This window comes from Alexandromys fortis, unplaced genomic scaffold (assembly GCF_014885135.2).
Source record: "Alexandromys fortis isolate MF-2015 unplaced genomic scaffold, M_Fortis_MF-2015_v1.1 scaffold_0, whole genome shotgun sequence".
NCBI lineage: Eukaryota > Metazoa > Chordata > Mammalia > Rodentia > Cricetidae > Alexandromys > Alexandromys fortis.
In genome coordinates, this window is record NW_026067949.1 from 40,180,855 (window position 1) to 40,197,481 (window position 16,627).

General features: G+C 32.4%; 1 protein-coding gene and 1 long non-coding RNA gene across 2 annotated transcripts; both read left to right on the plus strand.

Moving 5' to 3' along the window:
• The first annotated feature begins 5,684 nt into the window (after window positions 1-5,684).
• Window positions 5,685-14,460, plus strand: Csn1s1 (casein alpha s1). Its single transcript, XM_050149689.1, has 12 exons — window positions 5,685-5,709; window positions 7,534-7,596; window positions 8,586-8,618; window positions 9,261-9,284; window positions 9,759-9,806; window positions 11,120-11,143; window positions 11,229-11,267; window positions 11,757-11,780; window positions 12,407-12,430; window positions 13,444-13,476; window positions 14,266-14,298; window positions 14,398-14,460. Exons 2-12 carry the CDS (start codon window positions 7,546-7,548, stop codon window positions 14,458-14,460), a joined length of 396 nt encoding a protein of 131 aa, XP_050005646.1. The 5' UTR covers window positions 5,685-5,709; window positions 7,534-7,545.
• Window positions 14,461-15,625: 1,165 nt separating this feature from the next.
• LOC126506321 (uncharacterized) lies at window positions 15,626-16,544 on the plus strand. Its single transcript, XR_007593176.1, has 6 exons — window positions 15,626-15,645; window positions 15,753-15,770; window positions 15,878-15,895; window positions 16,005-16,022; window positions 16,400-16,417; window positions 16,506-16,544. It is a non-coding gene; the product is annotated as an uncharacterized lncRNA (long non-coding RNA).
• Window positions 16,545-16,627: the final 83 nt, after the last annotated feature.

Consider the following 16,627-nt stretch of genomic DNA (forward strand, 5'->3'; position numbering starts at 1 on the left):
TGCTTTTTTTTTTTTTAAATCAGAATACCTGATAGTGGATCTGATTGGCAGAGTCAAGGTTGCCTAGGTTACTATAATGGCAAAGGAGGCTCAGTAGGTCAAATTTTTGGGTTTCACCTTTAAAAAATTGAAGAAATATATTGTGGCAAATAGCCAGAATATTGACTTACTAGTTTTGATTTGTTGTACCACACAGAAGGTGAAGAAACATTATCTAAAATAGTTCAAACTACTCATCGAAAATTTCATATGTCAGGAATGATTAGGAGAATAAAACTGTAATTGTGTCAGAGACACAAGAGGAAAACTAGGAAAGTGGATTTATTAAGGTTGAAGGAAGATGAGAGCGCACCTTGAAAATAAGAAAATTATTAGTAGAAATACTACACAGATAGCTTGTAAGTACAAATTGGGGACTATACATTGAGTTCATCTAGAAGACTACTCTCAGTGGAGGTCAGTTATAGGGGATGTGAAGGTCTAAAGCAAGCTACATATTAGCGAGAGTGTAAGAGGTAAGAAAGTGGAGTATCAGTGTTGGCCGCTAGTTCAAGGCAGAAACAGTTTAGGAATATATATACTACTAGATATAGTACTTGAAAGTTTGTAGATGATTTTGTTATTTTGTTTCCATTCAGGGAGACTGCACATTGTTGAATGGGTTCACAAAAGACAGGAAGGTTGAAATCACAGAAAGAAGAGAATAGGAACAGAGCAAAGTTGCTATATTCGCATAGTGTGCTGGATTGTGATGATGTAATTTTATCTATGAGACCCTGGTGCATCAATGATGCAAATTGCAATATAGTGTATGATTCACTGAATAATATTCTAGTCATTTCCTTTCCAATAGTTTGCAGCCTTCAGTTCAGACAGCACATGTAAGGTAACTGCAGTCTATTTAAATTGTGCTTGGTCTATGAACTACAGAGTAGTTTATCTTTTCACATTTGCTCAGCTACTTCTACTGAAGTAAGATACTAACACTGGACACATTGTATCAAGGAAATGTTCCTTTTACAAAAGTTCTTAGTATAGGTACACTCGAAAATAACTGCAACTGATTCAGAACTTTTCCAGGAAGTACACTGCATTTATTTTGAATCCTTTATCTGTAATATCTTAATTTCCTAGTGTGTCATTTAACACTTTATTATCTAAAATTCACAGGTAATAATATGTCAAAAACAAAAATTAGCCATCTTCAAAGATAACTATACTTATTATCAACTTTATAAAACCCATGTAATAATATAGTGAAACATCCATCAAGTTATAAATTATAAGAGAAGAAAGTTCTACATTTGTAATAATTACCATATCCTAATATTTTTATGTAAATAATGATTTGCTGGGACCTTAGAGTTATCTCTTATTTGTCAACAAAAGCAAGCAGTTTAACATATTAATATAAAGCACTTAGTTCATATTTAGTTGTTGTTATTTTTGGTATGTGTAGGACTTCATTTCAGTGAACTCCTCATACTCATAGTATCAGAAGGAAAGAAAAGGGGATTGCATGAAAGAATACAGGAGGAAACAAAAGAAAACAAGAAGGAAAAAATACAGGAAACAATAAAAAAGAGAAGTTAAACGTGTTTGTCATGGTGAGATGCTCAAAGGAGATCTGGTGCAATGACCATTGCATGTTTGTTTATTAATTTACTGATTGCTTAGTTGAATCTATTTGCCTAGTAAATCATATCTATATAATAATTACTGGTTTATCTTTATAGCATACAGAGTTATGAATTCTCTCAAATATGAGACAGTTATATATATATACAATATATAAATCTACAGATTATAACAGATGTTACATATGTAACAATCCAGAGCATTTCTATCAAGTGACAAAGCAGAATTCTTCCAGAGCTGTTTCTTCAGTGCCCCAAAGCAAATAAGGCAGAATAGCATATGTTACTTTGAAAAACTAAAGCTGCAAGTTTCCTAATAAATCACAATGAACACTGTAGTTATATAATATGATAAATATTTCCATTTTTCAAGACCCAACTCTCCAGTCTTGTTCCTCAAAGAACTGTAACTGTAAATATCTAATCTTCAACATACCATATAATTTATCAATAATTATTTGTATATAGATGGTAGAGCAATGCTTTTTTATTTATACTCATAAAAATACATATTTAATTAATAACTGTCCTCAAGTTTATAACTGTTCATCAGTAAATAAAAGCAGATAACACAAACTACACACCTCATATTTATAAATTAAATGACAGAGATTTCCAAAATTGACCAGTATTTTAACTCTTTGATTATTAAAGATTAAAATATAACACGCAAACATAATATGAAACAAACTCTTCTCCTAGCCCAAATCTTTGTCTAAAGGCACAAAGAAAACTTGGGGCTTTGATTAGAAAATAACACACTCTTAAATTACTTAAGAGAAATGCTGCAAAAAAGAAGTTTGGTCCACAAACAACTTACCTACAACTACTGTAAATTTTATTAATTTTATTTCTGAAATATTTATATAATATTTTCTTCCTTGTGTTGAACGATATATCATTATAATGAAAAAAGCCTCTAATGTGATGATATCATATCTGAGTGCCTGACTTACTCATTAGAAAACCTTAATAAATGCCAATGCCTAAAATTTTAGAAAAATAGGATTAGACACTGGGGAATCAAGAGACATGACCTTGCCACCTGTTCTCTTTGTCTGCTCTAACAACTACTTGGAAACAGGTGAAATGAGGCCCAAAATCATGCCAAGCAAATCACTGAATCAAGGAAAGGTCCAATGTCACGATCCTTCTTAGAGATCTAGGCAGAGGAAGAGAAATCCCCGAAGGTATTTGGGCAGAAAACCGTGATCATAAAGTCTTCAGACAGGAACTGAAGTCTGAGGTCAGGAAAGGTAACACCCATCTGAAAGCCTATAGAGAAGGCACACTTTTCAGGCTTCCTCCTTCTTTTTGAAGAAGGAGAATTTCCAAGTTCCAGGTCAAGACCTTCTACACTCTGCATTCTTTCCTGTTTGCTCAGTCGTCTTCCTTTCCAACTCCGGAGCTCACTGTTCTCTTTCTTGGCACTGTGGACCAGTAGTTTCAAACCTTTGCCATGAACCCAACGTCCTGACTCCATGAAAAAAATCGCCCCTTGTCTCTCTTTCTTTGCTTTACACCCTTCTACACATTTTTCATGACATCTTTTCCAATTTTTAGTGTTGAGAGAAACTTTTACTTTTATGCACTCTGTAAATTCTCATAGTCTGCAACAATTGATCTGCTTTTTACAATATTATATGTTTATCATTTCTCAGGCTTATTTCATTAATCTGAATATTTTAGAGTTATGTCTTCGTGCCTCCATATACTTGCTTTCAGTTTTTCTTCCATTTCTAAGCCTCTATCTTATTTTCAGTTTCCAAGTTCATTTCAAGTACCAGACCTTCTCATTATGTCATATGCTGTCTATATACATTTGGAGATTAAATACTGAAGTAACTTCTCCTTGTTATCTTTTATATGAATTTGTAAAATTCTCTGTAAAATCTTTTGACTATACTAGATCTTTGATTCTTGAGTGAATACACTACATGCATAAGCAAAATTCTCAAAAGTAAAAAGTGTATCATATCACAAATGTCTTCAAATTTGAACTTTGTTAAGTGGTAGATCTAAACAATTTAATGAATAAAAGCAAACAGAAAGTAATCAAGATAATCCAATCAAAATCTTGCAGACTTACACAAATTTAACATTGAGAAAAACAAACAATTTTGGCATATTATCATGAAGAATGGCTTTATATTAGAAGGCAGCTTTAATTAAATTTCTGCAATACCAAATATAAACAAGGTGGAATTATTCCTTCTCTCTGGGAGTTATAAATAATGAAAATGGTATTTGGGTTCATGAACTCTCACAAGACAAGATGAAATTTGATAAGCAGTGGATATCCTTATTCCAGTGGTTCTCCACTTTCCTAATGCTTCTACCCTTTAATATGCTCCCTCACGTTGTGGTGACTCCCAACTATAAAATTAATTTGTTGCTACTTCATAACTATAATTTTTCTGTTATGACTTGTAATGCAAGTATTTTGGAGCTAGAGGTTTGCCAATGGGTTTGCGAAAAACAGGTTGAGAATCACAGTCTTAACAGGAAGGGTAATTAATCTAGCAATCTGGTTGCCCCTTTTTCTTTGTTGACCCGTTACAATTGAATTCATTTGAAGACCTTTCTCTGGAATACTCCTCCCATTCTCAGATGTCATGGGTTTCAGAAGGCCCGGACTACTTCCTACTTCTGGACTACTTATGATCTATAAAGATTATTTCTTAATTTCCCATATATTGTAAGGCAGGGATATTTGTATAAAAATTTTATTCGCAACAATTACTTGTTGGTTCTTTTTCATTTCTATGAATAAATTCATGAATGAAATATAGTAATGAAACAGACGAGAATAGAAGACTTTCATATAATGAGATTCGGAGTTAGGAATAAAATAAATCAAGCACGCCAGGAACACATCTGGGAAAGAAAAAGGGAGACATTACAGAACACCAGGTGATGGTAGTCTGGATGCCTCTGGATAAATCATGATAAAGAGGAGACACTAGTGATTTGTTTGAACTGATGTGAAGCAGTATAATGGGAAGAGAGAGGAAGATGCCACCTCAGTCATACGGATTTAACAAGCAAATTCACAGTCTCCTCTGATTCGTAAGTGTGGAGACCCCAGAATGTCTTTTAACTCAGGAATAATGCCTCTGTCACGTATCTATAAATAGACTAAGCTATTGTCTTAGTTTTAAATTTACTTAAAACATCATTCTTCGTAAAACAATAAAATAGAATAAGATAAAATAAAAAGGGATAATCACAATAATAATTTTAAAGTCTGTATATGATGATATTTTCTTGTTTATAAAAACTGCAAATTTGTGTAATGCTTAAAGTTAATTTTAGATACAGAGTTAGAGAAAGAGAACTTTATTTTCCTCTTCTTACACTTATTTTTTACTTCAAATTAGATTATAATTCTTAAATCTAATCTTAATTAAAAAGAAATGACAACTATCTAAATGGCTAAAAAAAGAAACCACAGGAAAAAAAAACTACTATGCTAAACAACCACCAAAATTTATAGGACAGTTGTTTCTTCTAAAAAAAAAATACAATCAGTACATACAATAAGACTATGTTATAAATTAAATTATAAAGAAAACAACTGAGGACAAATGGCATCTGGCATTTTACATATGGTCATATGTGTTGTAAAGTTGAAAATATTTTCAAGACCTTACTTTCCCCCAAGGATTTCATTTAAATAATGAATTTTCCCAAAGATTTCATGGAGTTCTGTATGTAGAGAGGTCTTCTCAACTGTACCAGCAACGCAAAGCCATGGTCCAGCAATAACTGTGAATCTTCACAATTTGTATTTTAATTCTGAATAGCACCATTTTATTTCCTATATAATTTGCCATTATTGAATGAATCACTCCTTTGTTGAAGCCTTTCCTCAGAATTTCCCAGGAAAAGAATTGGGCAGAAATTAATTTCCTATTTGTGAAACTTCTTAGAATTTATGTGAAGCCTTTGTCTGAAAGCAAACCACAAAATTAGCATTTCACTTAGCAGTGAGTTTAAATAGCTGTGAAGCCCAGTCGCAGCCATCATCTTGATCATCTCCAGCTTTCTTCTTCCCTCTCTCGGGCACAAGGTATTGTGTTAAGAAAACTGCTAAGATTCTACACAGCTAACCTCTTCCACTCAATTAAAATGTATTTTCAATGTTTTCTGTATTTATAAAATATCGGTACTTTGTTACAATATGCCAAGAGCTTAAAATTGCACTTGTAAATTTTCATATCTTCTTAGCGATGAAGGAGAAAGAGTCTTAGAGCTATATAAATCAATTTACCTTTGCTAATTTTTGTAACTAAACATATTGCTTACTAAAATGATACATAATTTTCATATTCTCTAAAGATAAGAAAATTTTAATTATTTTATCTAGTTCAATGGAAGTTATCATGCAAAGTATTTTCTGATCTCTATGAATATAATAGCAAAGATCCTTTTAACAGGGTCTTTCAGGACATCTTTTATCTGTGCCATTTGGCTAATAAACATGTGGCTATGCTAATGATATGGATTTATAAACTACTTCTTTTGTGCAGATTTTTGCACTTAGAACCTTGGAAAACCATAAAAACATTCATGATAAGTTAGATAGTATTTAAAAATGTTTCTTCTTTCCTAGAGCTGTTTTAGATTCTTCTTATATCAGTGTTAGTTTGTTGACAGTTTTAAAACATAAAAGAATTACATGTACAATGGGATTTTGTTTTTTCTTGTGTTTTTTTTGTTTGTTTGTTTGTTTAGTATTTTTTTCTTTTGCAAAACAGGGTTTCTCTGTACTGCCCTGGCCCTTCTGGTATTCATTCTGCAGACCAGGCTGGCCCCGAATTCAGAGATCCACCTGTCTCTGCCTTCCAATTACTGGGATTAAAGCCATGCACAACCACTGCTTGGCTATTATTTTCACATTAAGTTTTTTTTTTCATTGATTTTTTTCAATGTAAGTGAATATGACTATCTCTTATTTTGTGCAATTTCCTGGAATTCTAGAACTGAAACACATAAATACATAGGAAACTAATGACATCCAACTGAGTCATTGTCATACAGGGATGTGGCTAGCTTGAGGAGGAAAGTCATGATGTGAGAACCAATAATTTTTAATTTAATTACAGGAGGTCAGTAATATTAGTCAAGAGAATATCCACAAAATTTGAAAACATAAAATGCTTTCAAATTAATTTATAGGAAAGATAATTTTTTTCAAAGAATTTCAATTGAAAATTCCCATTGGGTTTTATTTATTTTGTACACCTTGCAAAGGTGATGATTTAAGAAGAATTATTCTTTGTAATTATTTTTAAAGACTGATGATTTTTTCTCTCTTAAAGAATATCATATTAAATGTAAAATTATTTTTAGACATTAAATAAAATTGATGGGAAAATATTATAATATAAGAACTAAGAAAGAACAGGCAAGATGGTTCAACATATCTAAACACTTGCCATGGAGCCTGGCATTTGAGTTCCTCCCCAAAGCTCCAATGGTAGAAGAAAAGAACGGACTTTGAATTTTGAACTCACAAATTGTGCTCTGATCTATATACATGCATGCAGTGGCAATATGGCTTCAGAGAGGAAGGATTGGAGGGAGAAAATAAATGAATGAAAAGTTAGTTCAAGACCAGCCTGGTCTACAAGAGCTAGTTCCAGGATAGGCTCGAAAACCACAGAAAAACCCGGTTTTAAAAAAACAAAAAAAAAAAAAAAAAAAAAAAAAGTTAGAACTAACATAACAGAAATGGTAAAAAAAAAACTTATTATTTACATAACCAAACATCTTGTGTTTAAAACTACTACTTCTCAAAAGAATTTATCTTTAGCATCGTCAAGGAAAGATGTATGGTCAAGGAAAGATGTATGAAGATAAGATCTAACATCTTACTCTTTTTCATAAATAGGACTCAGCAACCATGAAACTCCTCATCCTCACCTGCCTCATGGCTGCTGCTCTTGCTATGCCTGTAAGTACAATGGAAAAAAGTTCTATCCTCTTGTTAGAAATGATCCACCAGCTGCTCATACCTGAGTGGCTGCAGTAATAACGCTAAGCCTTTGATGATAGCTACCTAACAACGCAGTCAAAATTAGAAATCCTCCCAAAACCCTTCCAAATTCAGAACTCCAAGTCACTTGACCTTTTAGAAATTAAATAAACCCACAATGAAAATCACAAATAAAAGTGAGAAAAAAAATAAAATATTGCATAACACTATAAAAACATAATAGGATGTAGCAGGGCTCATTTCTCCAGTACACCATAGAATAATAAGTGTCCTACTCAGTATGCCACAGGCATATGATAATTCTTTATCATGTATAACTAACAGTCTTATATTCCGTAGTATTCTACATAGTTAGATACTTACTTTGGGTGCCTTGTATCCGCTTGACTTCCCAAGAAATAGAAAATTCATATACCAAAGAAAACAGTGTGGTGTCTACTTGTATATGGTAACATTTTAATTAAATTTTATTATTATCTTATCAATCAAAATGCAGATTTAAATAATTCTGTAATATAATTGATGATAAAACGCAATCATGACAAAACTTAGCATGTAGTTAGGTTACTATACACTTCCCACCCAATTGGTATGTTTTAAAATTATTTTCAAAATTCTCATGAAATATAAACTGTCCAGAGAAATAAATGATCATTTTGAAACTGTTAAAAAACTAACTAAAGAGTTTTACTTCTCAGGCATTTCACATGGTTTTCTTAATTTTCTGTCATAATCTAAAGAAAACAGAAACTGTTTTTTTATATCTGCCAATAAAATAATTATTTCTTTTTATTCCCAGAGCAACAGTTTCTGACAATTTTTAATATTATTGTTAAAGATTTTTCTTAAATAGCAATTTCAAGTAAATGGTATTATATGTGCATTATTATTGATATCTTGATTAATTTTAGCCTTATTTATGTTATTAATTTTCTGTTACATTTCAGAAACTTCATCACAGAAATGCAGTAAACATTCAAGTAAGTACTGTACTCTTTTTTTCTAGAACTTTCTCTAATCAGGGACTTACTTGATGATGCACTGCCAGCAAAAAGACCCAAACTCTGACTTTCTTTCTCTAAGAAATAGCTCCTTTTACCTTTACTGGGGAGTATCTTATCCAAAAGAAATGTTAGCAGATGCAAGATTAGTTATTCGTACAAAACTTTCTATAAAAGTGCACATGGGGCCAATGAAATGCGTCAGTGGGTAAATGGCAGCGCGGGCAGCGCGTGCGAGTCTGATGTCGTAGTAAGTCCCTAGAACTCAAACTGGAAGGGGAAAAAAAAAACAACTTTCAACCTTTACGGTTGTTCTTTGGCCTCTATATATGTACCTTGGCATAAACATGGCTACACACACACACACACACACACACACACACACACACACACACACAACGTATCATTTTGTTCACAGGAAATAGCAAAACAGACTATGTTAATATTTTAATGTATTCTGGCTTTTACTTTTCCATTTAATTCTTGTGGCTTTTAATTTGTTCTAATTTTATGTAATGAATCATGAATTAATTAACTATACCACACTCACTACAACAGGCATTAATCCTCCACTCTTTCCAGTGTATGAACTAATGTCATGTTATCACTTATTCTCTGCAGAATCAATACCAGGACAGCTCTGAGGTAAGTTACCTGTGTAGGGAGTTGTGTCTATGTTCTGCTGGTCTCTTCAGTTGGTTATGACGAATGTGGAATGCCTTCTACACACTGATTTTTGTATATCTTCAAAAGTATCTAAGTGTTCAGATACCTGGACTGCCCTCTCAATCCTGTTTTGATTCAATGCATATGTAAAGTCTTTGCTGGACAAGTTGGAAAACATGCTTAACAGATCAAGCTTGGAAAATAAAGGAGCCAGTTAGGGTGTCTCTTTTAGATTTTTGATTTAGTCCATGAAACTAAAACTACAGATTTATCTTCCACCTAAGAATCTACCGATTTACGGAATTAAATTAAACACTTGGGCTCCTGCGGCAAAGAGTTCATTTTTGTGCATTTACAGTCATTCTCCATATATAAATGAAATAATATGTTTCGTCACATGTGTACTTTCAGGGATCAGCTTATCATTTTATAATCTGAATTTAATTTCAACAGGAACAACAGGAGTCTGTCAAACTGCCTATTTATCTCAAGTTCACTGAGGTAAGTGTGACCAATTCTTAACAAGCAAATGCATTCTTAGAGGAAAACTCATTCTTTTTAGGCCAACATACAGGCGGAGGATGCAAATATGGCATTTCCATGCATGCTTCACCATACTTTGGTATCAATAAATAGATAAACAAAGTACAGTATGCTTGCAAAAGTGTCTTAACTTGAGTGGATAGTCCTTTTCATTCATTAAAAAGTAGATTTTAATTTTAATTTCTATCTAAAATTTTGCTTCTGACTACACCCCTGTCTTTTCTTTCAATGATCTATTTAGCAGCACAAGGTGTCATGCTCACAATGTATTCTGTGCTACAGTTCTCTACAAAGTTGTTTGTTGAAAAAGAATATCAAATTTTGAAGGAAGACAATTATTTATTTAAAAGATTTGATGGCTAACCCAATTTTGTCTGAATGAATTTTAACATAAATATTTTAATTCTTTTTTTAAAAAAATATTTTAATTCTTGCCCTTATTTTGATATTTTAATAGACCATTTCCCCCTTCTCTTTTCTCTCTTTGAAACTTCCCAAATAGCTATTCTTGCTCTTCTTTCTTTCTTTCTTTCTTTCTTTCTTTCTTTCTTTCTTTCTTTCTTTCTTTCTTTCTATTAATTGGTACACACACACACACACACACACACACAAACATGCATTACCAAATACATAAATACACCATATTCAATCTGCATATATTATATGTATGTGTTCAAGGCTGACCATTTGGTGTTGGATAACCAATTGGTATCCTCTTCCATAGGGAAGATTATTCCTCATGCTGTCAGCACTCCGTAACTATCTGTAGTTCTTGGTGTTGCAGATCCTGGACTTTTCACTGCCCACTTTAGCAAGTCTATCATCAGAAGCTGAACCAAAAGGTCTTATTAACCTGACATCCTAAACACGAGCTGAACAAAGACAACATAACTTTGTTTTAAGACTAATTAGCACACTTAAGACAGAATGACTCCATGGGGTATAGAGTTTTAAAAAAGCTACTCAAATGTTAAAATTAATAGATCACAGAACTGATCATTAACGGAAATGATTAGCAAATACAACAAAAATCAGGTAAAATAAATCTGAAAGTATTTTAAGAACGCATTTACTGACAGAGTACACAAAGATAACACAGCAAAGAAACACTTAAGTTTAGAATTGATGTAACAAGAACAATGGGATATTAATGGAAAATAGATTTAATTTTAAATTCACAACAGGAAGGGATGACGTCAATTTGATTACTGATTCATATTATCTATGTCCTTTATAACTAATACTGTTTTTATTTCTTTTATAACCATAAGAAATTCTTCAATGACCTGAACAAAGTAAGAAACATTCTAAGAAATTTCAACTATTATTAAATTCTGTGGTTTAAATATGTGTTACACGAGTTATATTTTGCTTTTTCAGCAGAGAGCTATTCTGACAGAACAGAGTGATGAAATCAAGGTACTAATGCTTTCCATAAAATAATGTGACAGATAAACACCTCCACACAGCACGAAAATACTTTTATTTGGACTGCCTAGGCCCTTATCTTTTACTTGACCTCTCAATAACACATTCGAAATGACTAATGGATTCTAGTGATATTCAAAGGCCTTCTAATTGAATGGACTTCCATGAACAATGTGATGAAGTATGATATACATATACCTCAATGATTAAACAAATAAATGCAATTACAGTCTGGTCCATGGTTTGCATAGACTATGAAGGCTGAAGAAATGCATTGTCAGGGCTGATTCAAAAGCATTGCAAGTGGCCCCAAAACACTTTACTTCACACCACTAATCTTCCACTAATCACATTTGAACTTGATTGATTAATACTTTTTTAAAAACTCAATATTAAAAGAGTTTGTAGTTCTCAAAATTCATAGAAGCAATAAAGTGCATCTTTTACAGACTATTTAATGACTGAAACCTTTTCTTACAGCAAACTATGAATGAACCAACTGAGGTAATGGCCTTTGCTTTAAAAAATACTTCACTGGGTATGGGGAGGGGGCAACATTCTTTGTAGTTATCGTACATAAATTAGAGAATAATTCTGAGCATTCAATGACGAATATCTCTAATTGCTAGAAAAAAAGACATGGGTATGTGTTTGCTGAAATTAAGTAGATGGCACACTAACACTGATATTTTGAACTTCAGTCCTAGGGTGTTATCTTTCTACTACTGTGATGCTAAACATGGGTGCAGGATATTAAGCACAAAAGAATTATTTCTTAAATATATATGCACACTTGAGGCATTCTACTCTGGCACAGTTTTATCTATTGCATGCTTCTTAGACAGTGTTTCTGCTCAATGGCCAGAAACTAAGTTAAAAGAAAACAAAAAGTTGCACTATCATTCCTGATGTGAAAGAACTCGCTCAAGGATTTTAATTAATCTTGGAAATGCAAATTAGGAAAGTGAATACTTGAGTTTGACAATTTTTGTTTGTTTTCCTCAATTCTTAGATATTCTCCAAATGTCTATTTTTTCTAGCATCTATTTGAGTTGCTACTGATTAGTTTTATATCTCAGTGTTTGTCATGAAAAATAAGAAAAATTTTTTTTCTCATTTCATTTCCTTAGGAACAAGCAATGGCAAGCGCTCAGGTGAGCAGCTGTTTTGTAAAAACTAAGCAATTGTGCACCATGTGCATGTGTGCACTCTGCTTCGTTTTCAGAAACCTTACTTATGCTGAGCTCTCTGGGAAAATGAATCTCAAAGGATTTTCTTTCTTGAAGTTCTCAGAATTGTGTGCAATTTTGTGAATAAAGTATGCAAATGTGTTCCAGTTAGAACTGGGAGTAGAAATTTAAGTCATTTAGATAATAGTAAAATAAAAGGTTTGCTTGTTGATTAGAATAAAAACTAAAAAGAAAAATGTACATCAAAGGTAGACATTGCAGTGGAATACCTTGCTGACATTTGGACCTAAGAACTTCCTTTTCTACTCCTGAGTACAGTGCTAAAACAGATGACCCCACATTGACCGATGCGCTATGCTGCCCAATGATACTGCATTGGTCAGTTACATATATAGTCAATTAACTATCTCCAGACACAATAATCAGCAGAATAGTAAAACCAATCTTTTAAAAATGTATGACTGGAGATGAAACTACAAAGGTATATATTTGCGTGAATTGGAAGAGAGAGTAAACATTTCAAAGGGTGTATGATTTGATACCGAATCTAATTTTTATCCCCACAGTGAAAGTGTTATTTTCAGTATTTTCTGTTTATTCACATTAACTAGTCCCAAAGTATGTGAGAATTAACACTGACCCTACGGTCTTTGATAACCTTGCGCAATAGCTATTCCGTTAGCTTTTTATTTTATCAGGAGTTTTCATCAATTTTGCATTAATACAAGGGCACAGTTGTTTTTGTTTTAATAGATAAAAGGCACTATTTAAGGGCTTTCTTCACTTTCTTCCCACATTGTTGGGGTTTCCTGCACATAATTTTCAAGTAAAATTGATGACAAAATATATTATAGTAGCCACAAATCTTTTCACATAGTTCCTTTCAACACTAAAATGACCCTTTCAGTGCCATGGGACTGTTTTCTTCACATTTTGAAACTTGCAGGAGGTCGCAACTCTCATTTTCCTCCTCTTAGCAGGCAGTCGCCAGCGCCAGCTCATCAAGCGAGGTAAAGGGTTTTGTTTTCACTCCAAGCTGCGGTACCTTGGGAGACATTTGTGAAGACCTGTAGAACTATACAAAATTACAACATGAGACCTCCTTGCCTGAGATTCTATGTGCGTGACACTATATTTTAGAACGCAGTTATCATCCTTAAAAAGGAGAAAGCAACTGCTGGGCCAAAGATGAATTTAAAGAGTTATTCCTGGGCAAACAATCCTATCTGGCCATGTGTGTAGTCCCCCTGCTCGATTGTTTATCTTTACATTTAATTTCTTTCTTCATCGTCCTCAGATTTTTTTTAAATAGAACTTGAGGCTATGAAATTATCTCTTCCAAGTGAATGATGCATGTACTTTGTATTCTGTGCGGCAGTGACTTGGATGTGGATCACCCTGGCTTTGATAATACAAGTAGTTTTCCTTCTTTTCCTCTCGCTAACCTAAAGAGAGGACAGTAGATGAGAAGATGCTGAAGCCGAAGCTTTGACTTTAAGAGTTAAAATTCCAGTTATTAAAATAAAATGTTGGAGAAGTAGGGTAGTTATGTTAATTTTTAGTTGTGTTTATTTCCATTGATCGCAACATTCTGAGTAATGTCCTAGTAAAGTTAGTAAGAAGAGAGGCAGCAGAAATGCCATGTGCAACCCAAATAAGCAGCTCCATCTCCATACCCAGGAGTTCATGGCTCAAGAACAGTCCAGAGCAGTAACTTAGTAATACGGCCTGTTTTGACTAGAATTCTTCACATGAGAATGTGTCATAACTGTAAATCCGTGTTTTCATCATTTCGTTAGGAAACTGTGAATGCTATTTCCAATGTCAATGAGGTAAGGCATATTTGCTAAATTTAACACATTTAACAATATACTATTATTAATAGTAAACAAAGTGTACAGGTAATTGAGAATATTTTTCATTTTGAACAGGAACAGCTTAAGAGACAGATCAAATGCAACCAACAATGCCAGGTAATATTTTATTCACTATAATGTTACTTCATATTCAGTTATAAAGATAATATAAATGAGTTTCATTCACATTTTTTCTTAATAAGTCATTTATTCTAGCTTTGACATTAATAATAATTAACAAATTATTGATCTGAATATCAGCATAAAATGTTTACTCCTTCTAATTTTTTGAACCAGAGTTAAAGTTTATTAACTCTCTGATATAAACATGATACTAAGAGCCAGGGGATAGAAACAGAGACTATTGTTATGTGCTGTACAGTGGATGTCAGCTTCTTAAGGTCGAGCTAAAATTAGATGTCATATACTTAATTTCTAACTACGAAAAACTTTGCATTAGTGGAGTCAATGTCAAATATTACATATTACTCCAATACAAATTTATTTCAGTCAATATACTAAAGGAGAATTATTTTTCTTCCCTAGCAAGCTACCATGGCACAGGTGAGGTTTTTTTTTTATACTAAATCTAAATTATTTTAATATTTCTTAAATACTATGACAATAAAAATTCCATGTCAATCAATATACTAAAATAGTTATTTTTTTATCTTTAGGAGGCTACTCTTGCCCAGGTAAGATTCTTAAATTAAAAATAAATTATTTTAATATTTCTCAAGTACTATGTCAATGCAAATTCTATATCAATTGATATACTAAAAAGAAATTATTTTTCTTCTATAGCAAGCTTTCCTGGCCCAGGTAAGATTCTTAAATTAAAAATAAATTATTTTAATATTTCTCAAATACTATGCCAATGAAAATTCTATACCAATTGATATACTAAAATGAAAATTATTTTTCCTTCTATAGCAAGCTTCCCTGGCCCAGGTAAGATGTTTTTACTGAATCTAAATTATTTTAATATTTATTAAACACTCCGCCAAAATGAATTCTGTCAAAAATATGCTAAAAAAAATTATTTTTTTTTCCACAGCAAGCTTCCCTGGCCCAGGTAAGATTCTTTTACTAAATCTAAATTATTCTAATATTTCTCAAATACTATGCCAATACAAATTCTATCTTAATCAATATACTAAAAGAAAAATTATTTTTCTTCCACAGCAAGCTTCCATGGCCCAGGTAAGTTTTTTTAAATGAATCTAAATTAATGTTTCTTAAATATTATGCCAATACAAATTCTACATAAATCAACATACTAAAAGACTTATTTTTCTTCCATAGCAAGCTGCCGTGGCCCAGGTAAGATTTTTTTTTACTAAATCTAGATTATTTTAATATTTCTTCAATACTATGCCAATGCAAATTCTATGTTAGTATACTAAAGGAGAATTGTTTTTCTTCCTTAGAGAGCTGCCCTGGCCCAGGTAATTTTTTTTTACTAAATCTAAATTATTTTAATATTTCTCAAGTTGTAAGCCAATATAAATTCTATGCCGATCAATATACTAAAAAGCCTACTTTTCTTCTTTAGCTGGCTTCCCTGGCCCAGGTAAGACAGTTTACTAAATCTAAATTATTTTAATGTTTCTCAAATACTATGCCAATACAAAGTCTATGTCAATCGACATACTAAAAGGAGATTTGTTTTTCTTCTTTAGCAAGTTTCCGAGGTACAGGTAAGATTATTTACCAAATTTTAAATTATTTTAATATTTCCATTATGTGTTGTGTGACAGTGATATCCATATTGTTGCTCTAGCTTTCAAGTTGATTCTGTTTGGAACAAATCTACAAAAATCTAAATATCTTATTTCACAAGTACAAATGTCAGCAGTTCTCTCAGAAATTAACTGATTGTCTTAACTATGCATGTCAGGTTAAGTAAGAAAGTTTACACATTTTAGAGGCATCTGGGTTCTGCATAGCATTTCCGTTATATTTCATAGTACTTATTGCAATCTCTATGAAAAAGACAAGCACATAGTAAGTGTGGACTATTCATAAATGAATAAAATCAGTAGACTGAAAGTCACAATTTGTTTTTCTTCTTTAGCAACCTGCCTTTGTTCAGGTGAGATAATTTATTAAATGTCAAATATTTTAGTATTTATAGTGTGGGCTACATTTTAAAACATACACTGTTTTGTTTTAAAACACAGAAACACCTTCCAAGACTGAGCCAATTCTACTACTCAAACATGGTAATATTTTACTTAACATTTACCAAAGAAAAAAATTAATGATGATTACAAATGGGTATCAGAATAAAATATCATGTTAA